This window comes from Grammomys surdaster, unplaced genomic scaffold (assembly GCF_004785775.1).
Source record: "Grammomys surdaster isolate TR1022 unplaced genomic scaffold, NIH_TR_1.0 169, whole genome shotgun sequence".
Lineage (NCBI taxonomy): Eukaryota > Metazoa > Chordata > Mammalia > Rodentia > Muridae > Grammomys > Grammomys surdaster.
Genome location: NW_021604617.1, coordinates 3,985,156 through 4,011,202, shown reverse-complemented (window position 1 = coordinate 4,011,202; position 26,047 = coordinate 3,985,156). Strand labels below are relative to the sequence as shown.

The following is a 26,047-nucleotide window of genomic DNA, read 5'->3' as shown; positions in this document are numbered from 1 at the left end:
TATCTCCCAGAGACAGGTACCCATCGAGAGACACCTTCTACTCCAACCCCAGCAGCAGAAGGAAAATATCAGGCTGTGAAAAGGCTGGCTGCAAGTACAGCGTGGTAAGTAAAACTGTCACCTGGTCACAGTGGGAGTGGCAAGAGATCTTGCTCCTTTTCCAGCTCTGGGTATATACCAGCAAGGGGTACATTAAGACTGGAGGCCACTAGAAACCCACAGGGCTTTGAAGCCATAATCTGCTAAACAGCACTTTAGGAGCCAGAAGAGTTAACACATTACCATAAATTGCCTACAAAGTTGCTTTGGTGAGATTTGAAACTTTGCTCTGGGGTGGTCTTGCTCTGAGGCAGAGGGGTAGATTTGATCACCCCATGGGGTCCCTTCTAATACCTATTTTTCTCACTGCTTTAATGAAAGAGAAAAGCCGTTTCAATTGCTTTGAAAATTGAATGCTATGGAAATGGGGGCCCAAAGTCCAGCACACTGGAAGAAACAGTTTCTTGGTACAATCTGTATAGCAAGCAATAGCTCTGGTTTTAAGAAAGTTGGGATTTCACCTGGTCTTAACAATTCTCATTCTTTTGTAAAAAATTAAATTGGGGAGCTTAAGTTCCTGGGATTCTGTTTCTAAAGATTTCTTTAAATAATCTATAAAGCAGTTACAACTTGAACCAAGAAGCAAGAATCCTAAATCACAAAAACCAAGCAAATGGTTGCTTCTTGGTCTGTTGGGGCTGGAGGAGGGGTGGTGGTGGTGGTGAGTGGAGATAAAAGGAAAAGAGGCATTAAAGGAAAAGCATGTGGAGAAAGTCTTTAAAAATATACAGTTAGTACCTGGCTGCATTACTCAGTTTAAAAGTATTTAGCAAAGCTCCTCTTGCTGGCCCAGATATTCATCTTATCACAGATAAGCCATTAGAATTCTAGAACCACATTTTTTTTTTTTTCCTAAACACAAGTGATTGCTTAAGGGGAACTGACTTGGGCAGCTTTTCAAAAATATGAAAGCTGAATTTTTTTTCCCCCAGGTAAAAAAATGGAAACAAAAATCTTTTCTCCTTCCCTCTTCTAAGTACTATTTTTGCTTCGTACAAAAAAAAAATATATCTTCTTTAATCCTGGTTTAGCTTTTAATATTATATCATCCATTAAAATTCATAAAGTAGTTCATCCCAGGCAAAACAAACTACTCTTCATTCTCCACAAATAGCATAGGAGGTGAAATAAATGCAGTTGCAACTGGAATAGCTTTTATCATCGAGGCAGGACATACTACTCCATCATTAGAGTGGCGCCAAGGAAGTAGTTAAGAACAGGAGCTTCTATTTACCCTCCTGTGTAGGGAACGGGCTAGGGTCTACTTTTCATGGCACTAAAATTGTGCCGGAGAATGCACATTCTATACGAGAATTCTACTTTGCTTCTTCATCGATTGCTAAATGCCTCAGATCATACGTTCAGGCTTACGAGACTAACATCCCTTTGTTATGGGTGGTGAACGAGATCTACCTGATACAGGAGGAGCTGCCTACAAGCATATGGCCCTGACGTACGCAAAATTAAAGTTTTATGTTCTTCAATTAATTTTGAGAATAGAGGCTGGTATTTATTGGCTGGTTTGTGTGAGTGCGCATTAACCTCCTGAACTACTTAACGGCCTACAGTAGGTGCTACAACTACTCTACTTTAAAACTGGAAAAGTTGTTACAACGGGGGAACTAACTTGCCCCATGCTCCAGTCTGAGCTCTAGATTCCAGTTTCCTGAAGTCTGGACTTCTCTCAAAGACCGGAGAGTTACGTGTTCTTCTGTGGGGTCTTGTTAGTTAGAAAAATTCTTAGTGATCAAGAAGTGGGTCTGCCTTGCATAAGCCCTTTGCTAAACCTACCCATTAAGTTTGAAGTTTGAGAAGGTAATGGTTTTATAATTAACATTAAAAAAATCTAATCTAAATTTATTTTCCAAGGTATAACAATTACCTCTGCTTAATAACTTTGTGGGCCTATTTAGGGGTGATGAGAAATAGTTCTATGTGACAATGCTTCAACATTGTGGTTTGAACATTCTAGACCTGACTCTCTGTCATAGGAACAACATTACTTTCCAAATCTAGACCTGAAATAGCCATATTGTAAAAAAAGGCAACTGTTAATGAGAAACATTCCACAGTACATAAAAGTTAAGGTTTTCCAAGGAATCCACAACAAGTAACACTTTTCTCAAGTGCTAAGTGAGTGCCTGGAACTGAACCTGAGTTGAGAGGGACCTGTACTTCACTGAATCATGGAGGGATTTGTTGTGAAAAGATAGAACAACACAGGGCCACATTAATTACATAGTCCTTATATGGACTTGGTACGTTTTCTAATATATTTCTAGGAAACATCATACCTCACTTAGAAAGAAGCTAAGGAATCCCAGGAAGAGACGCAGAAGACATAAAGTTTAAAAGAACGATAAAGTTCATTTAAAAAATCACAACTTATGAAACAGCTCTCATAGAAGTTAAAACTGGGAAATTGCCTCCAGAAGTCAAAGTGTATAAAAATATACAAATAACAACACAAGAAAGCACCTCTAGCAGAAGGCATCCGTTTAAGCTTATCTGTTCTGCAGGACAATCATTAATGTTTTCATTAGGCAACTTTGCACAGCGCAGTCAGAAAATAAATCCGGAAGACAGACCAAGATATTTCCTTATGATGGAAGTTTCGAAGGTGAGTTTTCTTCATAATACCAGAAATATCATAGTACAAAATCATTTCAAATGGATCATTTGTCAAATATTTAATTTAGTTATCCAGGCAATATTCTCGAACATTTCTCCTCGTCTAACAAAACAGATTCTCATTTTCTCTGACTTTCACCCTTTTCCTAAACACTGTGGTTTGAGACATCTTGAGGTAAAGGAAAAAAAAAATGCAACAAATCTAATCAGGATTTGAAAACTTTAATTAAAACATTTCACTTGGGTTTTTCATTTTTCTCCTAGCAAAAGGTTGGTATCAGGATTCAATGAATTAATATATGGGAAGGTGCTTAGAAAACTGTGAATCATTACCAACTGCAAGGTATTTTTCCTTTTTAAACTACAGCATGGGATTTATGAAAATATGCTTTTGACAACTAGGTTTAGCCCAACGCTACCTACCTCAGGCTGAGGACAATGACTGTTTGTGGTTACCTCTGCTGCATTACCAGGTCTGCATTGGGCTCATGGCACAATGGCTGGCTCAGCCAGCATAAACTTTGTTGTTTCTGCAGCTGGGCTGTCTCCCAGTAAGATACTTACTTTATAGGACATCTTTCTGAAGACTCATTCTTTCTAAGTAAGTCTCATGATAAAAACTTAAAATCTAAGTTCCTCAACAGTAGCTCCTTGGTCTAGGATGGCCCAGGAACACTGCACAATCTTTCAACGTGTGAACTACACACGTTGATGCTGAAGAGATTCCCGTCTCCCACGCCTAAAAGTGTCATGGGTTCCCCCTCAGGACTTCTGCCTCTAACTTCTGACGCTTTTATTTGTGTTTTTTTTTATCAGAAAGAATCAGAGTTCAAGTCTAAACCCCAAATTTGTCTCAAAACAGGTTTCAAATTTCTTTATTTTACAGGAAATGCATAGTGATTTCCGAGATTTCTCTCCAGTCATGTACAAAACTGAAGACAGTTTTGTAGGCTGGCTGTTTCTGTGGTGCTTCCCATCCTTTTTTGCCAGTTTAGTTACCTGTAGTAAGCATATGAAAACCTTCTTGGAGGTCCTATTTTAACTTCAACTGCTGATTCAGAACAGTTCTACCTCAACAAGCTTGAGAGTATGCTTTCCTCAACTTTATTCATTTTACAGTGAGATAACAGACCGAGAATTTCTTAAAATTTAATGTCCTCTTTAAAGGGTACAATGTAACTGACTGGCAGTGAGCACTGTTATAATACCGAGTAATGCAAATGAATTCCCAGAGGAGCAAATAAGACACACAGACCTACGTGTACCAGACAGTCACCTCTGGATGTGGTTAGACAGCCAGTAAAACCATGCTAAGAGAAATCTGGAAGCATCTCACAGAGGAGCTACAGTGTCTACCCATGTTTTATGTTCACCATTGGCCGAACACCCCAACTACAAGCTTGGTTGGTCTTAACCCCCCTTTGAGAGCAAACAAATACAGCAAAAGGTGTCTCAATCAAGAAACCTGTAACTTAGGATAAAGTTTTCTGGCTTACAAATGCTGACTTACAGTGTCTATAAATATACAGGGTGGCTATTGAATAGTATCTTAAGAGTGCATGAAAATTATTACTTAGGAACTAATACAACTTTGGCTAAGACAACCCTCAATGAATAAGGATTAATGTGATCACTAGAATCAGATTTAGAAAACAAATAAAATCTCCCAAATCCTAGAAAAATCAAACCTGTATAGGTACTAAATTAAATAATTGGGCAGGTTAAGAAGAAAACATATTCCATGCTAAAATCCATACTGTTATTAGAGACAGAATTTAAACACCTCAGAACAAGAAATGAGTAAGACCAGATTAATGGACCTGAGCATAGAACCACCTTCTGAATGGTAACTCTTAAGAAGTAAGGGTGTGGTAACCCTGAAAGTTTTATATTTCCTTACATAATCACCTATACAAGTCATATACGTATACATAAATGCAGAGTTCCTAGTTCTGTATCTTAGGAGATCTTTTATAGACAAGGTTACCGATCCAATTCGGTAGCTGTGTAGGCAGGCAGGCTGTGTATGAACACAGTGACCCTTCGCTCTTACACAACAGCATAATCTTATCACAGCCTGCCCCTATAGACATTAAGACAGATTGATTTTCATTAAAAATGGATTTTAAAAATAACTGCTTTAGAACACTATGTCAACAGTTCAAGGCCTTCGACAGACAGCTGAAGAGTATGTCTGGTCCTCATTTAAGAAGCTCCTGTGACAGCTTTGTTTCTTGCCATTGAATGGGCTTTTCCTATATTTCTGTACTCGGAAATATATGGACTTTTTGTCTAATGTTGATGAAATGAAATGAATTATCAACACATGATTTGATTATGGCATTATATTACATGAATACTCTGAATTTGTGTTCTGCATTCAACTTTGTCAAGAACTTTAAAAGCTATTTTAGTTTTACAGGTTGTACTTGCCAAAAACTAAATATGGAAGAAAATATATTTGCTGGTGGATTTTAGGTGTGATTTATCAAATTTTCATCTAACAGTTTGCACTGAAGGTTTAGTCCTTGACTTCTCATAGAAGTTATAAGGATACTTTTAAAACTCAATTTAAAACAATAATACACAACAAAGTTTCCTAGCAGGTAGATTCTTTTTTTTCCTTCCTAAAAAACAGAAAAATTTGAAGAAATAGAAAATGTGCCCATTTCTGGAAATATGGATAGAATTCTTTATCAGTCCCATTTAAAGCTGCCTTTAAGGATTGTATTAAACTTAATTATGAAAGATTACAAATGAGATGATATGTAATTGGTACCAGCTGCAGTCCATATTGGAAAGCATAAATATAAATGAAATTACTTATTTATTTTTTATTTACTATTCAAATGGCAGTCTTCAAACTAGTGACATTAACCAGGTCTTATTATTTCTCTTCTGCCGTGTCTAGGTGCCTCTGTAATGACAACAGTGGAGGTACATATGTTGCTTTTTCAATCCTCAAGAACCTAAAGACTTAGAGCAACACAGTATTCTTTCCTCCATCTAATTAGGAGTGGACTGTTTTCCATCAGAATTAGTGATTTGGGATGAAATTCTCAAGCAAATCTACAGAAGTTTTAAACATTTGTATCTATTATCTAATTTTTTGCTGAGAGTCATCATTAATTTTTTTTTTTTTTTTTTTTTTTTTAAGGGCAGAAGAAAGAACTGTAAGGAAGAGGTGGCTGCACCTGGGGAGGGCGGCTTGGGGGTGTGCTGAGCAGCGGGGCAGGACCCATAGCTGAGGCTGCGTTCAAGCTCCTTTCCCTCTCATCCTGGTATATCCGGTCTCTTTCAGCTTCCGGCAACTGTAAGAAATTCTGCATAGCCCGAAGGTTTACCAGCAGAGACTGGGATGCAGTCTTGGGGTCCTCTTCCTTTCGGAGGATTTCAGAAAGCAATCCCTGCAGGGGAAGAAAGATACCAGGTGAGCTTGCTCCTTGCTTCAGCCAGGGGTTGGGGGGTATTCTGGATATCCCCTCATCCTTTAGAAAGTGAGCAGTCAGAGGCTTTGAGTCTGTAGAGGAATATATTAGCTACAACTGAAGCAGTGGAGAAGAGAGCCTCAATTGTATCCTTGATTTTATTAAGCATCTGCTTTACATATAGCAGAAACTGAACCAGCCTAATTGGTCTCATTCCTTTGAGTAGCTTAACTTGCCGTGAAATCTTTCACAGAGAGACGGTAGAGAGAAGTTAAGGATAAGCAAAATCCCCATAGCACAACACCATTGAACTGTATAGTTCTCAAGCATCCAGACAAAGGCACAAGGCAACCAACAGCTCAACATGTTAATGCACACGGACATTTCTAGAGGGATGAGCCAAACTTTTGAGGAAGATCCCAGAAAACAAGCGGCAGCACATCAGTGAAGACCACTAAGACTTTTGCTTATACAGATGATATTTTGTTATTCCTTAATCCTCAATTTACAGTGTCACCAGGTAGTCATTTGAATTTGCCGTTTAAAGGGAAATGGACTTCCATAAGCAAATGTAAAACTTTCTATGCTGTATCAACAGGTAACAGGTTGAAAACTTCTCACTTCGGAAACCACAGATCACACCTGAAATACTTAACTACTACTCTTCCACACTGTAAAAATCTATCCTAGAATTTGACATACTGAAAAGCGTATCATCAAATCTCTTGAAAACTAAAAATCGCTATTAGCCACAGCAGAAACTTACAAACTTCTAGAAACTTTTCTTAACGTGTTTTTCTTCCCTCAACAACTCAGTATTAGTATACCTCTCTTTTTCTTTGGGGAGGAGGTTATTTTTTTTAAATGGGTGATTTCCTCCTAATGTATCTGAAGGTTGGTATGAAGCCCAAAAACAGCAAAGGCTGCACTGGCCGATGTTATCTTCAATCTGTACCCTGCTTCCTTTACTTAGGCATATTACCATAGTATAGTCATATTAGTTATAGTTAGCGCGGTAGAATTACATCCAGATTTTTGCATAATTTGAAATCTGCATCTACCCAAACCCTAAAGAAATGGCCAAAGTGTATATCTGAGTGAGAGAAGGCAAAACAGACTCCCCAAAGTTTTAACACTTGGAGACTGTTACGGTTGCTCATCAGTGCATCACGATGCCTGATAGAGTGCTTATCACAGATAAGAGAACACTGTCCCTTTAAAACACATCCTATGATTTATCAACTGATACTTAAGGAGGGAAGAAATGTCTACCAAGCTCTGGGGAATTGAGTTAATCACAAATAAATCTCTCAGTTTGTCTATTGCAACCAAAGCCTGGATTTATGTCTGGACTTTCATAATAAATGTTACTTAAGAACTGAGGCACTTGCCCTTCTGGCCATGATACTAACTAGTAACTGCAACTGGGTCTACTGAGAACAAAACATCCTGTCAACTGACGTCGGATTCAAACATCTAGCTCTTCAACATGTACTAAGCCAACTAATTAGAGTATTTCTGATCTGTATTATGGAAATAAACAGACACATCACACACAAAATCTATTCCACTGCTCCCACAAAAAGTTATATACTTAAACAAACAAACAAACACTACTTGGAAACACGACATGGTACCATGCCTGTAGTCCCAGAACCTAACCCTAATCCTAACCCTAACCCAGGAAGGCTGAAACAGTAAGATCATGCTTTTGAGGCCAGCTAGACTACACAGTAAGACCTAGTCTCAAAAACACACATACATACGTGAGACACACAGAAAACATGGCTGGTAAAGCACTATATAGCAATTGCATAGGAATGCATACAATATATAAAATGTCACGAAATCCTCAAGGATAACAGTATAGTTAATTTTCTCATTTTAACTCAATGCCTTATGCTTAAGTTGTTGGTAAATACTAAAATAATTATGCGTCCATAGACTACAGAAATGAAAAGGGAAACACGAGGATACATTCAAATGGTCATTATGAGCTATGACTGATGTTACTAAAGTATCAAGGCCACGGGTTCATTCAGCCAAGGCTTTGCTCTGTGAAATGTCAATCTGCATGATGCTACTAACTAGTCCACAAACTAAAAAAAAGAAAACAAATCAGGGCAAAAGATACTCTGTAAATATTTGGGTTTTCGTACATCGGAGCATTGGCTATTAGACACCTAACAATCTCAGAATGACAACGTAGTGTTTTACACATCTCTATTAAAAATGTTACACAGCAGAAGGATAGTGAGAAAGTCAAACCCGTGGTGGGGGGAAAAAAACCACAGACACACTTTCTTTCGGGTGTGGCTCAGCCAGAAGACATCATCACTTGGGTGAGTATCTGAAGTCAGTAAACCTTCCCATTTAAGCATAGGCGCACTGGTTCTGCAGAGCCCTTTCCCTCAGATATAATCTTCCCTTTGAGTGAAGGCAGGTCTCCTGCCTGGAGTGTGCCAATTCTCCACAGTGCTCCAAACCCCAGACATTCAAGGAGCTCCACTGCAGCCAGTGTAGACGGTCTACTGTGTTTCAGAAAACTTTTTTTTTTTCCTTTTTGGCCCAGAGCTTTCAATGAGGGGAGTGCCCCCTGGTGGAAATGCCTGAAAATATTGTTGGAAACCATATGATTAGTGTTAATTTTTAAAAATTACTTTAGAGTAATGGAGACTAATCCAGATGCAAATGGCTGCAGTTAGGACACAGACACTAGAGTGAAAGTCTTGGTCCTCCTCCGGTTCTTGTTTGAATGGCTGATGAATTCAGTGTCTCTGTGGTCCCTTTCCCCAGTTTATATATAGGTCAAATAGAGTGTAGTCTTGCCAGGTAAGGTTAAGGTCACTAGTATTAACTTCTCATGACTGGCTGATCCAGACATCATTACCAACAATCCAGCATACTAAAGAAACAGTATGTAAACACCACACACCCTGTCACATCACAGAACCAGCTGAGATACCAAATTTAAGTACAGCCAATCTGTGTCCCATAGGGGCTTCAATAAATCCACTGAACTAAATATCTTGTTTCTAAAAATAAAGTAAAAACAAAGGTTTATGTTATGAAAGGGGTTCCCAGCATGTCACAAATATTATTCTCACTAGAAAGAAGAATCTGGCATTCACTGGGACTTCAGCTTGTACAAATAATTACATATTGTTGTATGTATGAGAACATAAAATTCTTGTTTTGTCATTACTTGGTGGCTAAGGGAGAGCCTGATTTTTTTTTTCAGTTAAAGAATACATTTACTGACAAATTCCTAAACCTCTCTTTTTCACATTCCGACAAAGAGTTACACACGTTATTACAAGTAAAAATTCATTAGTGGTTGCAAAAGAAAGAAAACCTTCAATAAATATTATCAGTACTTCCAAAAGCTCATTATAAATTCTTTAAAACGGCAGATAAGTTAAAGGGCCGGCCAATCTGAACAAAAAGCCTGTCTGGCCTCCAGTTTGTCTCCTCTTTGAACATAATCACCGATTAAAATAGATTTTATCAGCTCTGTGGAACTTCAAAGCTCTCAGAAAAAAAAAAAAAATTGATTTGAGGAAACCTCCCTCCTAAAGAGAAAGACAGAATATTCTTCATGCTACCGGCCTGTTTGGTGAGTTCTTGATCACGTGTTCAGGTGAAAGACTATTTCCAAACTCCACCTGCTCATGGCCTCATGCCAGGCGAGTTGAAAGTAGATTCATTCATCTCTGTCCCTTGGTAGACTCATCATGAGCTGTCACACCAGATAATGGCACCTTTTTACCTTTTATTCAATAGTGATATGGATAGTGGACTTTTCTGAAATAACACTGGAGAATGATAGGAAGACAGTAGTGATTTCTGTTATACTTAAGCAGGTGAATTTCTCTCCACCACATAATTCACAGAACTCAAATTCAATAAAACATTACATGATGGTCCATTACTGTTATCAGTTTTGAATAATCCATCTTCATTCTTTATTTTACTGGAAAATAAAGTGTGCCAAAGACAGAAGGGAACTGGAAGGGGGAGGGGGAAGGGGAGGGGGAGCCACTGAGCGGGGTCAGAGTTAATCTCTGGGTTTTATTTAAGTTTTAAAGGAAATACATTTTCTTCTATCACAGTCTTTAAATGACAGTATCAGAGAGAGGTGAACTTAAAAGTGTTAAGAGTTAAAGCATTGGCGTTCACTTCTGGCCATAGATTCCCATTAAAAAGATATCATGTAGACTGAACTACACGGATGGCATATGCTAAAAGCTACTGTCTTCTGTAGCAATTAAATAACATATGCCTATCATTCACAAAGGGAGAATTCCTTTAAACAAGTCATTATATAAATTTTACCTTAACTTTTCAGAAATGGTAGACTTTCTGTTCAACACTGTGTGTGACAGTCTTGAGAGGATTATGGTTTAATTTGGGAAGCCCTATTAAGATGATGGAGAGAGGCTCAAGAGCTAAAACAGGAAATCCAGGATTTTTTTTTTTTAAAGTTGTCAATGACTAAAATAATTCTCAATCCCTAACCATGCCGCCTACTACGCCAATGTTTTACCACTCTGCACAGGGTGCGGGGTCTCTCCCCACCCGTCTCAGAACTTTGCCTTTTTACACACAGGTTTTACAGTAACATCAGAGCCCGGCTGGGTTGGAAGTGAGCTGCAGGGAACGCACACCGATTTGAGATGTGCAGTTCCAAGCGCAGAGCTCCCTTGCTACGTACACATCAGCATGTGTATTTCCGTACTGCACGCTCACACCCTGCTCTCGCTCTGCACCTGCTTTTATTGAAATGCATACACTCTGAAATAAACACGCTACATGCATTCATATGAATGTATAATCACTGAACTAAATGCAGCTGCGTGTGGGCGCGTGCGTGTGATTTTTTTTTTTAAGTATGACCACTGAAAGATACATGCATGCTTGTGTGTGCAAAAGCTGGCTCTCAATAAACATTTAAATATCCACAGGAAACAATTCATATTAAAAAAAAATCCAAACAAGGCCTGACTTCTCTTTCCATTGAAAAATACCAATCACCAGTAACACATAAAGGTTTAAAATTAAACCTGTTTATAGATAAGCCCAGGGTTCCAAATAATTCTGGTGTTTGTTTGTTTGTTTTCAAAATTGCTCATTTAAAAAGTGGTACCTGGATGAAGTTATGTCATGTTGTCAATGCTCAAAAGAATGAACTCACTGCTCTTCAAATAAACCACAGAGATCCACCTTTTTAAAGGTGCTAATTCATATGAAAGAGAATTCACCACTTACTGTAATAATTCCTACAGAGTGCCACAAATGTTCTATGTAAGAACCAAAGACAGTCAGCATTTCACAGCCACAGCCAGAAACTGTGCTGACCCCACCCCTACATTCTAGACACACACAGGCCACACCCTTTGTGCTTCAGAATACAACTATCTGCTCAGTTGTTTAAGGGCTTATCAGTAAATCTACAATCTGTGTCTGTGTCAAGGCTGTCTTTGTCTGAAGGCTTTTAATTAAATTCAACAAACATTATCTGACTTTTATAGAGAGTCCCAGTTTTGGGCCCAGTACTAAGCATTACTAGTAATTACTGTATTTACGAAATAAAGAATGCTACAGCAAATCAGAATTTCTAGACAGTGACTTCTGATTCGCTGATTTTTTTTTTAAAATTATTGCCCCCAAGGGAATTAAAGGGTTATATTAAATTTACTAGCTGATAATAAATGCAGTTTTAAAGCTGTAAGAACATGGATCTTGGTAAAAACGATACAAAGTTCAAACCTAAGACATAATCCGGTGTAAAAGCCATCCTTCTAAAAACAGAACAACGAGGAACAGGAAAGCAGTTGAGGGTACTGGGAGGAGGACTGGGAAGGCCCCACCAGGCCATCAGAACCTAAAGCTAGTCCACTCTGCTAACAAGGAATTAATACTACATTATTTTCGTACCAAAAATTATTCTTACAACTGTGTAATCAGCAGTGTAACTTTAAAGATGAAAACGAGTTAATCAAAGAACAAACAAACAAACAAACAAAAACAAACCAAACAAAAAACAGGAAAAACGAAAGAAAATAAAAACAAAACTAGAAAGGCCTTATGTCCTCATGGTTAAATGTTCTTATTGTAGAGTGGCTTGGCTAAAAATAAACACCATCTACATTACATTAGCGTGTATATATATATATAAAAAAAAAAGCTTGGGGGACACTAAAGATAAAAGATACAACCTTTGCAGAGATCTCATCTCACAGGAATTTGCCCCAGGAGAGAAAAGGTGTAAACAGGAGGGGCATTTTTAGAGTTCTAGGAGAAATCTGAATTGAATATTCAAACTCATGCCTACAGGCCATTGGAATACAAGGTCTGCTGTATACATAGGAGTGAAATACCAAGCCACGCCCATCCTTCCAGTGTCCAGTGTTTAGTGGGCTACACTGTAATAAGAGATTTTACGGCTCTCCAAATGTTCAGTATGTGGACTTAAAAAAAAAAAAAAAAGGAAGAAGGAAGAAAAGAAAAAAAAAATCCCAGGACTCTGGATAAAGGAGGCACCACCATTACAAGTATGGCCAATCCACACAACGTGCTGTGAGAAACCACACTTTGTACAACGCATGTAACTCTACTACAAAAACGGGGGACAACAGAAGAATGAGATATGGAAGAATATGAGCAAATCATGGATGAAGGAAGGCAAGCTAAGCAATGGCTGCAGAGAATTAAATGATGGAAACCACTAGTTAAGTGGTATAGTTTCAAAAAAAAAAAAAGAAAAAAAGGTTGAAGCATGTCAACAGAGCACATGGATGCATTTAAGTCTGATACGAACAGAAACACAGAAAGGGACACCAGGCTAGACACCTCTTCTCCATCCATCCCTAACCGGCTTACTGCTCTACGGGATGAGGGCAGACAACAGCAGTAGTTTGCCCCTGAAAGGAGAGTATCACAGGAGAAGAATAGACTGGATTTAGGCACCACAGCAACAGGCAATGTGATCCCATGTGCAGGGAAGTTAACCCAGGGTATAAGAACAGACACTGGCATGGACAGGGCTCAGGAAAGAAGCAAGGGAGGGAGAAGAAAGGTGCAACAAGGAACAACTGACCTGAGTTCGGTTAAAAGCCACTCGCGCAAACACTGCCTGTGAGATTCCGGCTCGTTTCAGTTCATCCCGTACCCACTGGTAGATTTCGGAAGAGACCTCCGTGTTCGTGGAAACTTGCTGCTCCAAAGGCTTGTTCATAGACCTACTGACAGGGGGAGGGTGGTTCAAGTACTGCTGGTTTAAGGACTGCTGGGCTAAGAGTCTGTTCACAGCATACTGCTGGTTCAGCAACTGGGCCATCACCAGCTGCTGGTTGACCAGCTGAGGACTGATAGGTGTTGACACAAGCCCAGGGTGCAGGTTCGGAAGAGGGGTCCGGACAGATGGCTGGCTGCCATGGGAGAGCTGGGCAGGGGATGGGGGCTGCTCAGCTGTGTTTCCTGGGACAGGCTGCTGGCCAAAATTGACGTGGTTGGCGCCTTGCTGGGATAGTTCAGACAGACTATCCATTTCAACTAAAGTAGACAAAAAGGAGAATCAAGTTCAGACAGCAATAAAGAAAATTTCTTATCATTTCTAATTTAAGAAACTATACAGAAGACGGCGGGCAAAGGGCACACTGAAGGGTTAAGATGTCAAGGTTCAAGGCCCCACATACTGTGAGGCCATGGCTGGTTTTCTCAACAGACAATTTCACACACTCTGAGTGCAGGACAACTCCAGCTCTCGTTTATTTTTTTTTTGAAACGTGGCTTAGAGTTCTCAACCTGTGGGTCGAGATGCCTCCGGCAAACCTCTATCTCCAAAAGTATTTACATTGGAATTCATAACAGTAGCAAAAGTACAGTTATGAAGTAACAACAGGAATAATTTGATGGTTATGTGTCAGGTTGTGTTTATAACCTGAGGAACTGTACTAGAGGGTGACAGCATTAGGAAGGTTGAGAACCACTATTTAAGGCATAAAAATGTACTATCTACACATTTTTTTTCCCACCTTTGCTTAGGGTCAAACTATTATTGTTTTTCAGTTATAAGCAAGAGAAGGCTCAACAGCAATGGTTGCCTCTTTTTAAGATGGCCTTAAATATACTGTTTGCTAAATGGCAACTAGAAACCGGGAGCTAAACTAAAAGCAAATAAACTCTGATTACAAAAAAAAAAATTACAAATACTTCCTTATTATCTTAACTCTAGCAAGCCAGGCAAAAGGAGGAAGCAGGCTATCTGTCTGATAGGGTATTATGAGATGGGTGTAAGAGCTGGCTGTCTTGCTTGGCTTCATAGGTGGCCTGTTCATTTAAGGCAATCACAGACACTGAAGATATCAGCAAATACTTGTAGGGATGAAGCAAACACATACTAGAGTAGAGCGAGCCAGCACACCCAGTGTGGCCCAAGCTCGAATGCTTTTAATAGAAGCTGTGGTTCTCGGCAGATGCTAAGGAAGGGGCAGAGAGCTGTGCTGGTACAATGGTGGCACTGTCACGATTCTGCAATTTATTCCCACCTACCCGGGATGAATGCTTCTCCCCTGGCTAGAACACTTGTGTGGATTGGCTGAGAGTCAGCTCTAAGTGTGTCAAACGTTTTTGCTGCTACAGAGAAGAGACTAGAGGGAGGCTGAGACCAGAGTGTAATATAAATAGGTAAGCCTTTTCAAAGGTCCACATTTTCCATGGATAAGTTCTATTTGGATTTTAATCATCGTTCCCGTTTCCGTTAAAGATGCAGATTGTATAATCAGAGGAATTGGTCCTACTGCTAAACTCAATGATATATGCAAAATATAACTAAGAATGGGAAGAAACCTTCAGTTTCTACAGTGATATCAGCCCAAGTGGGCCATTCACATGGAACAGTAATTCAAGCAATTATTCCAAAAATTGATGTATTGTCTTCATTACGGTCCTAAGCTATAAAAGGCAAAGAATCCGTTTTGGTAGATGGATGGCTTTTCTTCAAATATTAAAAGCTAAAACATGCTCGAAATTCTTATCTCTCAAGTCTTCAGGAAAAGTTATTATTGTTGTTACTATTAAATGAATGTAATGGTAATAAACAAAGATTTACAATAGGGCATGAGACATCCCATTCCTGTTTAACTTTAAGATGTATTATCTGGAAGGTACAGTGTATGAAAGAAGAAGGTACATTAACCTTAACCATAGTGTTTGCTCCTGTGAGCACTAACAGATTCACAACAGAGAAAATGCCAGACTCCAAATGCTTTGCCACAGCATGTAACTGTGACCTGTCATTTTATACCTCACTCATCTTGATGCATGTCCTGCGTAACAAATGTTGACCTAACGCAGTATGTTCAGAGAGGGCACTAGGCTGGAACTGAAAGTTCAGAAATGAAAGTATTGGTTCTATTCCAGATAGGAAGGCAAGCGCCTACCTATAGGATCTGGAGCCATAAAAAGCACTCCATCTCAATGATGGAAACCAAACTGTCTTTAGCAAGTTGAATGCAGTTAAATATTGTTTGAAAGCTGGTGTGAAAACAGACTCTTTCTCTCTCCCTTTTTTTTTTTTTTTTTTTTTTTTTTTTGGCAAACAAAAGCAAAAATCCTTAAGCACGATTATCTCTGTGAGGAATCACAGCCGATATTAGTTATTCAAGGCCTGGTTAGGTCTTCACTGAGATGTTACAAAATGACAGCTCTCCTCCTCACGCCTCGATTTCCTGCATGTCTGACAACCGAGTCGGTGTAGCTGATTTAAACACAAACATTTATTGAATTTAATTATCTCATTATACTCATACCCACTCCCCCCACCCCCAAAGAAACATTCTAAATTGATCTCTAATTGGGCAATCAAAAGATCTGGCTTTCGATGTGACTTTGATAAACCCCCAAATGACATGCAATGGTATGTCGTCACTGCAAAAGGATGGGCTTTCTTTCTTTTTTTTTTTTTTCTTTCCTTGCTTTTTTTTTTTTTTTTTTTTTTTTTTTACCCATCATATCCTTTGTCTTCTTGAAATGTTTGTACCACCTTCCAAATTCTTGACATTTTGCTGCCGAGACATTTGCATAGTACGTGCTGTTCACAATGGAGGAGATCATACTCTGTGTGGAAAGGGGAGAACATGTGTGATAGCACATCATGGCACACGCAGGGATCCCGCAACTTCGGCTGTGGGAACTCTACCTGCTTTCCATGTTTCTAAGTCAACTGGGAGCAAGGCTTAAGCTTCTTCGAATTCATTAGGTCGATCATCAAATAAATGCTTATTTAAGTCGCAAGCAGCAGCCCCCACACACTGTCCCATCTTCCACTCCCTTACAATCTCCATCCACGCCATCTATTGCTTACAAATGTGCACCAGTCCGAATCAGTCTGGGTCCATGAAGGTGATGTCATGACTGAAATTTATACAAGTTTCGACCATTGCGGCATGGTCACTGAACTCTACGTGTCTGCTATTTGAAGCATAGTCCAGGCCCCAGAGCCATGGACATTGCCTGGAAGCTTGGGTGAAGTCCAGTTTGGAGCCCTATCTCTGACCTCCCCCGTCAGCATCTGCACCTCACCGACGCTCCTCAGGACAGCCAGGCATAGTCAAGTAAGAGAACTGATTGTTATATTTTCAGGCTCAATGTATAAGATGATAGCTGCTGGTGAGTTAGGGGTCCTCAGGGGTCACACTTAGGAAGCAACTGTGACAAGAGTCTCCCTCGGATCTTCAGACTGTGAATGTGGGCTTCATGTGGTAAAGCTTGAGTTGAGAATTTCAGATGACCAGAAAATATTTAAATATATGCATTTTGTGTTAATTAACATTTTAAGAGTCCCATCCCCCCCCAAAAGAAAAGGAAAAGAAAAAAAAGAAAAAAAAAAGAAGAAAATGTCTATTTGTTATTTTTCTCTTGCTTAAAAACAAACAAACAAACAAAAAAAAACAAAAAGATAAGCCTTGAAGAGCTGGGCATAATGGTGCTCGCCTTTAATTCCAACGCTTGGAAGAGAGAGGAAGGCAGATCTCTGAGTTCTAGGGTAGCCTGATTTATATATTATGAGTTCCAGCCCAACTCAGACTCAGAGTGACACCCTGACTCAAACAAAAAGGCACTGAAAACAGCCAGCCATTTGATAAGTACAAATGAAGACAATAATGTTAACGTATCATCAAGAGAAAAAAAAATTAAAAAAAAGAAAGACACAACCATACTTTCAATAAACAAGAGTATTTTTTTTCCCAGATAATTTTGGTTATAGTAATTGCTGTGACTTAATTCCTGGTTCACCCACTGTCTCTAGTTGCTAAATTAACTCCCTATTGAGTCTTGGAAGACTGAAACACCAAGCCTCCTGGTCTTGTGAGTAGAAACTTAACAGCTTAAATTTCACACTGGATGTTCTACAGGGAAACGGCTTACAGAAGACTCCATTGTCAGGAGGCAAGGAACAACCAGAAAAGCCAGTTTGGGGACAAGAATATTTTTATATCATTATCTTCTTTAAGCTACTTCAGATGTAAAGCTCTTTGGGCTATTATTAACTCTGACATCTATCATCGGTGTTAATTCTGTAGCACACACACATTCCTGAAATGTGTAAGTTTGGGGATCCTCTCAAGACCTGGGCGTGAAGGGTAAGCCAGTGTTGCATTATTTATGCAAAACACAGCGATCTCTCCAGTGAAGCCCTGTGATAGCTTTTGTCCCCCACACTTTCTACTTTATAGTCATTTTTACACTTTTTTATTTCTCTAAAAAGACATTCTTAATGTGTTCTCGAAGACCTGCCATTAATCCAATAGCCTGCAATTTCGCTAAGAGCCTTGCACGGTCCACAGTGCAAAAAAGACACTTAGCAAGTTGCCAAAACCAGAGCCAGGACTACCTGATCCAGTTAGCAATCCGCCAGCTTCAGCTAAGTTACTGTACTGTAATAATGGATCAATAATGTGAGCCTCTAATACATCTATTGAGATCACTGAGAGAGAACCATGATTCCACAGTTGATGTTCCTCCACTTTAGCCCAATTTCTAAAAAAAAAAAAAAAAAAAAAAATTCATACTTTACCTAGACACTCTAACACTTCCCTATGTTAATATAACACAGCCTGGAAGTTCATACTTTTAGAAACGTGCAGCCTTCCTAAATTGGGCAGAGGTTTTCAATAAACAGCCAGTCTGGTTTGCTTTCCTTGGTTCTACAGATTCCATTTGCTTGCTGATACACTGGTTGGTAGGGAGAATAAAGCCTCTGCCCCAAGAAGCTTATCACCTACTAGGAAGTAGGTGATGTCCTAATCACTTCAATATACTGTGACTCTCTGCACCAATGATGAGAGGAGAGTTTGCGCAATGAGTGAAAACATTCTGAAACCCTTCAATAAAATTAGAGCTCGTATGTAAAAGTGCTGTGCAGTTCGTTATTATCCATAGATAGAAACATATCCATATGCGCCCTATCACCAAGGCTTCCCTTGCCCCTGCTTAACCCTAAATCTGTAGGCTATGGCCTAAAGTGATTTTACTGTTTGCTAGAGTACCCTCCTCCTGCACTTTCCTACTTCCTCGATGGATGTTTATGATAGGATAACACAGATGCTTTCAAAAGTCAATGAGATGACAGAGCAGGAAAAGGCACTTGCTAAACCTGATTAGCTTAGTTCCATCCTTAGGAATTATATAGTAGAGAACTGACCCCCATACATTGTTCCTCTGACCTCCTCACACACCTTCTAGCACACAAACATGGAGATACACATACCACACATGCACACACACACACACACACACACACACACTCATGCAACACAAAAAAAATTAGGATGCTTTAAGTAACAGAAGAGTAGCATATATAATTTTCAAAATGATGTCTCTGTATGTGCGTGTATGCGTGTATGTGTGTAAACCAGAGGTTAATACAGATGTTTCCTTTAGTCACACTCCACCATATTATCAGAGACAGTCTCTCACTAAATCTTGCCACAAGGATCCTCCTGCTCTTCCTTTTTAGTACTGGCATTATAAGCAGCTATGTGAGGCTCTTTATGTATGTGCTGGGGACTCATTTCATATCTTCATGCATGTCCCACCAGCACATTACCAACTGAGACATCCCCTTGTCTCCACAGAAATCTTTTTAGGAAAACTGAAGGATGCTCTAATTAAATATAGTTGCAGGTAAGGTCAAGGGCCGACAAGAGCAAGCAGCAAAGAAACCCCTTCCCCTTTGTTTCAACATCTCAGCCCAGTGAATCTGGAATGATGTCACAGTAAGTATGGGAAGACTCACCCAACTCCCCAGACCTAGATGTGGTCCCACACTCACATCTCTGACTGGGAGCTGCTCATCCTTCAGGCTCTACTGTGGCCTGATTTCTGCCAGGCCTTCCTTCCCATGTTCAAACAGGCAAAGCCACTGTGGCTAGCACTTCCTACACTGAGTATTTCTTTTAACCTGATCTCACCACAAAGTTGAACACACCTAGAGGTGGTGCAGAAGACCACTGAAAGGAGGTGCTCCATTGGGTCACTGGGACATCCTCCTCCCCTTTGCCCTTCAAGGTCAAAGGTAACAGCATCACTATCAAGTGAACTTTTAAATACCAACTTCTCAGCTTTGCGAGCCTTTGTCCATTAATTTGCAAGAGATCCCTCTCCAGGTTTTTCAAAATCAACCCTACAGATGTCTCTCCAAAGAGGCCGCTGGTAGTTTCTGCTCTACTCCCTTGGTGTCTATTTATATAAGCACTTCGAAAGACACAACTTGTGTGGCAACTTTTCTAATCAGTCGGTGGCCAGTAGGTGTAAAAAGCATTAACATTCTGGGAGTCAATTAATCCGAGTGACTAAACTCCTGTGCTAGAAATTCCGAGTTCAAATGCTGCCACAGGGCACACTAACCTAATCGCAGGCCTCAGATCCCAGTGTTGGGAGATACAATTTAAAAGTTGGCAGAAATTGGCTGTGGGTCTCCTAACCCCAGTGTGACACAATATTCTCATCCTAGGAGCCAAGTTGTAAGCTTTTCTAAGATCCATAAAGCACATGTCTACTCCCTATGAGGAGCTTGGCTCTTTCCGAGTCTGCTAAAGTTCCGATCTGTGAGAATGCCATCTTCCCAGAAACCCCAGCCCTCTAGAAGGATACCATCTGCCACAGGCTGAGCCTCCTTTTCAGCCAAATACATTATTTATAACCTTTCTAATTGTGAAAAGGTAAGGGTGGAATTTTTCTAAAGCCTGACTTACATATTGTTGGAACATTCTGAACCTTTGCTCGAAAATCTGCAGGTCTCTCAATGTGGAAAACAGAAAAAACTGCAAGGAACTGGTTGAGGGTTACATAATTTCCCCAAATGTTAGCTTCTTCCAAGCCCCTGCTAGGAAATCACACAGGCTGTAGAGTGTATGCAGAATGCACTGGAAAATGAAGGAAGGTGGATTTATCGTTCAGCTTGGTCACTTTAGTGGCCAACAGGACCAGTTTGGGAGAAAGTGTAGCTTTCTTAAGAACAAGGTTGTCAACCAGGAAGAGCCAGTGATCTGATTACCCTTCAAATTGCTTTGTTGTGCCTTTAACAACCCCCCTTAAAAAAAGGAAAAAGAAAAAAAACCACCCCAAAACAATGCTAATCAGGTTATTCAATCATTTAAACCAAAACTGTTCATGCTTTTCTGCCAAATCAACCAACCACAGCAAAATCTGTTATCTCTGATTGCTCAGCTTCCAGTCAAAAAAAAAAAAAAAAAAAACCAGTTAACCCCCACTATTCCAAAAGTTTTCCAAAATACCCAGAAGCAAGGCGAGCTGGGGAGAAGGAGGAGGAAGCCAGGCCTCTTTTAAAGGGGTAAGTGGCTGCTAGACATTTGCATACAACAATACACTCCTAGGTGCCAGGCATCCAGCAGCTCCCTGGTGTTTCTGAGCTCTCCATGTTGGCCTTCTGCTAGGTACCGGGGCTTTTCAAACAGGACTGAGATGTCTGGATCATAACTTGCTTGGGACTTAGGTCTCGGCTAACTGAGGAGGAAGAGAGAGAGGCAGCATCTACAAAATGGTGGCTCACCCATGTCGAAAGCTTACAGGCTCCTTCAGCAGAGAGGGCAAGGGCTACCACATCTTATTTACACAATTATCTAAATACGATTAAACAGCTGATGGACAAATATTAAACTGGAAAATGTATAGTCATTTCAGCTTAATGTAATCCTCTTTCTGTAAACACCCAAGATGATTTTTTTTTCCAACCAGAACAGTCCTGACATCTCATAAGCCTAAGGGTGAATAGCAAGAGATTGTTTTTGATAGTTATAAATATTCAAAAGACATGCAGACCATCTGCTTTCATAATACAGGTAAAGCAAGACTGAAATGGTGGCTGCTGTATAAAAATGATTCTTTTAACAAAGTCTTCCTCTCCTCGAAACTATAAAGACAGATGTCAAAAACTGTTTACACAGAGCAATCAGGAGCGTGTAAAATGTAATATTCCTTTTACACACAGTGCTTGCTAAAGAGGTTTTTTTTTTTTTTCTTTTTCTTCCCATCTGTGTGTTGCAACACATTTCTACAAGTTAAAAACATTTTTTTTTTCAAACAGAGATCTCATGAATACCCAAAAACATGCGATCTGGTTTCTGAATGCTAATTAATTTCAACTAAGGAATCAGAGTATCTTTTTCGTGTAGGAAGGAATATATGTTCTGAATTGGAAAACTCCAGAGAGATAACGAGGGGAATAATCTCGCTAAGGTTTGATTCTGTGAGGCCAATCTCATGACTACACCTCACCTGGAATGTATATGTTCTGCTGGCTAATGTCTTTGTCATAAAGTTGAAAATAATTGTTTTCTGAAAGAAATACCTACACATGGAAATTATACAAAAGCAAAACCAAAAAAATGACTCTTAATTGCTCTCTAGTCTGAATGCTGTGGTAAATTCAAGAGTTATTTCCAGTGCTAGAACACAAAAATTGACATACCCTTTTTATTTATTATATTAAAGGCAAGGAGGGAATAAACATCTTTTTGTAATTTTCAATAAAAAGAACATTTTTTTCTGAACTGCTGAACTACCAGATCTCTGCTATTTTCTCTTTTCTTTCTTTCTTTTTTTTCTTTTTTTTTTTTGAGAAGCACAATTTCCCAGGTCTGTGTCCTTCCTCCTTAGGCAAGATTTGACTACCTATAGCTGAATGTTCTTTTTTTTTTTTTTTTTTTTTTTTTTGGTTTTTTTGAGACAGGGTTTCTCCGTGTAGCCCTGGCTGTCCTGGAACTCACTCTGTAGACCAGGCTGGCCTCGAACTCAGAAATCCACCTGCCTCTGCTTCCCAAGTGCTGGGATTAAAGGCGTGTGCCACCACCGCCCGACTAAACTGAATGTTCTTAACAGTTCTTTATATGTCTGTGGAAAAATCAAAAGCCAAACTTGAACCTGCCATCAAACACAGCTGAACCCACCATATGCAAACACTATTCTGATATAGATTCTTTGCTAATGGGGTTCTTGTTTGAATCCCAAATATACCACATACAGGATCTTTCTTTTTTTTTTTAAAGGCATATCCTATGAGATGATGACAGGGCCTGAATGTGTTGGAAATTAGCAGGTAGTCCCCATCTGGTATTTGGGGGTGGGAAAAGGGGAACTGTGCTTTCATTTATGAAAGCAAGTGACAGGGTCACTAAGTCTCATGCCCTCTAATGTCCTTGTTAGCTGATGTTCCCCCAATTTTTTCCTCTGGAGCTTCTACTACACTGTAAGTTATTCTCTTGAGAGATACACCTTTGAAATCTCAATCTGATAGGAAAAGAGAGATCATTTGGAAATCCCACCTAAACTCCAGTTGTCAGAGTTGGGGAGAGCTCTTGCCATTCTTGATCAATTCTGATGCCTGAAAACAGCATTTGCACCCCAAGTAGCCAGGACACACCACCAAAAACAAAAACACATTATAAAGTTCTGAAGGAATACCAAAGGAAGTGGAAGAAAACATACCTATCTCTGCTCTCACTTCACCCAAATATATTTTCAAAAGATGAAAAACATCATCATTTTGTAAAGTGCAGATATCTTAAATATTTACTAACACAAGGTGTAGGTTTTACAGAAAATGCTGGTGCAGTTTCTATGCTTCTTCCATACAGTTAAACTAATCTTATACAAACCCCCAGATAATATCATTTGACCAAATTCTCCACCCTGACCGCCTTTCTTCTATAATAAAACCTTCAAACCACTTAAATATGCAGAGCTGAAACCATAAAGCATTTGTAAGAAGGTCTATCATTAGTAATATTAGTAAAGGTATATGATATTTCAAATCAAGTGGACATAAACACAGAGAAATCTGAATCCTCACTGTCTCGTCCAACAGGGTTAAGAGTCTATGAGAGGACTGTCTTTTCAAAGACCCCAGGGAAGAGTCAATTGTGCTGTATACACAGCACTCCTCAAGCACACCACGTGCACATCCCCAACGAGAGCTGTGTTTACAGGAAGCTTAAAGTCTCTTAGCATCTTGCTTGTGATGTAATTATTAAAAATGTTATTGGGTTAAACATCACCATTATCTAAGTAGACTTCACAGGAGCATTTTCTTTAGATATGCCCGAGTTTGGGTAAATCTGATTAGATCTGATTTTGCTAAATCTGAGACTCTGTGCGCATTTACACATCGGGGTGATGCTTGCTTATTCCTTCTCTGATGCCCCTGTGTGGATGGATGAAAGGCTCGTCTTTACAGAAGAAATAATTTCTAGTATCTGAGCTCAGAAGGGAAAAAATATCAGACTCATCATTTCCTTAGCTCTTATAGAGAGCACTTTCAGAATGCTTTACAGTGCAAAGTAAAAACAAGAACTCCGGGGGCTGGAGAGATGGCTCAGTGGTTAAGAGCACTGACTGCTCTTCCAGAGGTCCTGAGTTCAAATCCCAGCAACCACATGGTGGCTCACAACCATCTGTAATGAGATTTGATGCCCTCTTCTGGTGTGTCTGAAGACAGCGACAGTGTACTCATAAATAAAATAAATAAATCTTTAATAAAAAAAAAAAACAAAAAAAAAAAAAACAAGAACTCCGCTGGGCGGTGGTGGCGCACGCCTTTAATCCCAGCACTTGGGAGGCAGAGGCAGGCGGGTTTCTGAGTTCGAGGCCAGCCTGGTCTACAGAATGAGTTCCAGGACAGCCAAAACAAAACAAAAAAAAACAAACAACCAAACAAATAAACAAAAAAACAAAACTCTAGTACTTTGACTAATTCACTTTTCCAAGCGCAAATACTTGTACTAGACTCTGAAGCTATCCACAAGAATCTCGACTCTCTGAATTGTTTCTTCATATTGAGTGTGTGTATGTATTTCTGTGTGTGTGTGAGGGAGGGGTTATTCCCAAAATATACCAATTGTGGGGCCACAGGACCTCAGCAAGCCTTTGAGAAACCTCCCCTCCCCATTCCCCAACAGAGTGGAGTACGACTTTTAGTCTGCATGAGCTCTCAGACATCTACTATGAGGTCTACACACTACATTCTCGTATGATGATTACCTCACAGGAAACTAAGAGCAAGCTGACCTTTGACTTCAGGAACTTGATTAACACCATTAGCTCTCACTCAAGAATCCCCACGTCTACGACACAGATGTAAACCAGTATCACCTCTGCATTAAACACAAAGAAAAATAATAGCACTGATCTGCTTCCTCCCTAGTGATGTTAGAAAAATCCTTCAGTTTAGGAAAGATGACTCAGGCCATCACTTCTGTCAGGAAATGGCACCACCTCATTGGGATGGAGTGCATGGCACAAAATAAAGAGCTTCATCCGTGTTGGAGACATGGGCGCTCATCACAGATTGAACACTCACGTCTCCCAGGCTCTTTACAGAATGGCTAGACAGTTATCTACATTTGCAGTTCTCTCTAAATGCAGGTGACTCTGGACCTTTAGCCAGCCAGATCTTAGATCCTATGTTTAGAGGCCTAAATGAAGTCTGCCATGCCAGAGTCTGGCTTTTGAGCAGCGGTAGAGGAGATATGAGCCAACATGGGGTGAGGCTTCCAGGTTGGCAGTGTCAGCACCTGTCTTAAACCACTGGGCTGTTACTGAAACCTGACAGACTACCCCTCCCACCCCCCTTAATCTTTTCCTTAAATTTGAGAAGAAAATGGATAAACTGAAGTATTAGTTTAAAAAAAAAAAGCGAGAGTCTTGAATATGACACAATTAAAACGTCTCTAAAAAGATAAAGTGTGCAATGATAATGCTACGGATACGTCAACAAAGTTCACACTTAACTGTGATGTAGGATTGGCTCATTTTTTAGCATTTTTCACACTGCTGGGCCACTCAACTCCCAAGACTATTGTTCTACTTAAAAACTGCTAAGTTCTGCAATCTATCAAGAACACTATAAACACACACACACACACAAAAACACAAGATAACCTGGGATGGCAGTAAGTCTTCCTAAACAAAAGCTCAGAAGTCATTTGCCCTTGGTTAGGTAAATGTCACACGCACAATAAATACAAACTGGATGCAAAGTAGGTATGGCAGATGACAACGTTTGCAGAGTTCTACCAATCACACTGCTAAGGTCACCTATGAAATAAATGTGGAGCAACTATAGGATGCTGTCTCAGTTTAGCAAAACTTCCTCAATTCTCGCTGTGTGCTAATTGTTGGAACAAGTAAAACTTAGTCCTAGGGCTTGTGTGATGCTTAACAGGTAAGGGAACTTGCTGATGACCTGAGTACAACCCCAGAACCCATGGTGCAGGAAATGGGAACTAACTTCAGAAAGGCTTCTGACCTCCACACAAATCACATGGCATCTCTCTCTCTCTCTCTCTCTCTCTCTCTCTCTCTCTCTC

The 26,047-nt window shown here is 39.8% G+C and overlaps 1 protein-coding gene across 6 annotated transcripts in view; it reads right to left on the bottom strand.

Annotated features, from left to right (window-relative positions):
- Satb1 (SATB homeobox 1) overlaps positions 1–26,047 on the bottom strand; it is a 96,685-nt gene that overhangs the window by 33,332 nt on the left and 37,306 nt on the right. For all 6 annotated transcript variants that reach the window (XM_028766524.1, XM_028766523.1, XM_028766522.1 and 3 more), the window contains exons 6-8: positions 16,166–16,277; positions 13,258–13,712; positions 5,925–6,137 (exon numbers count right to left, since the gene is read on the bottom strand). In XM_028766524.1, the coding sequence (XP_028622357.1) occupies positions 5,925–6,137; positions 13,258–13,712; positions 16,166–16,277 (780 nt within the window). The remainder of the gene's footprint in view (positions 1–5,924; positions 6,138–13,257; positions 13,713–16,165; positions 16,278–26,047) is intronic.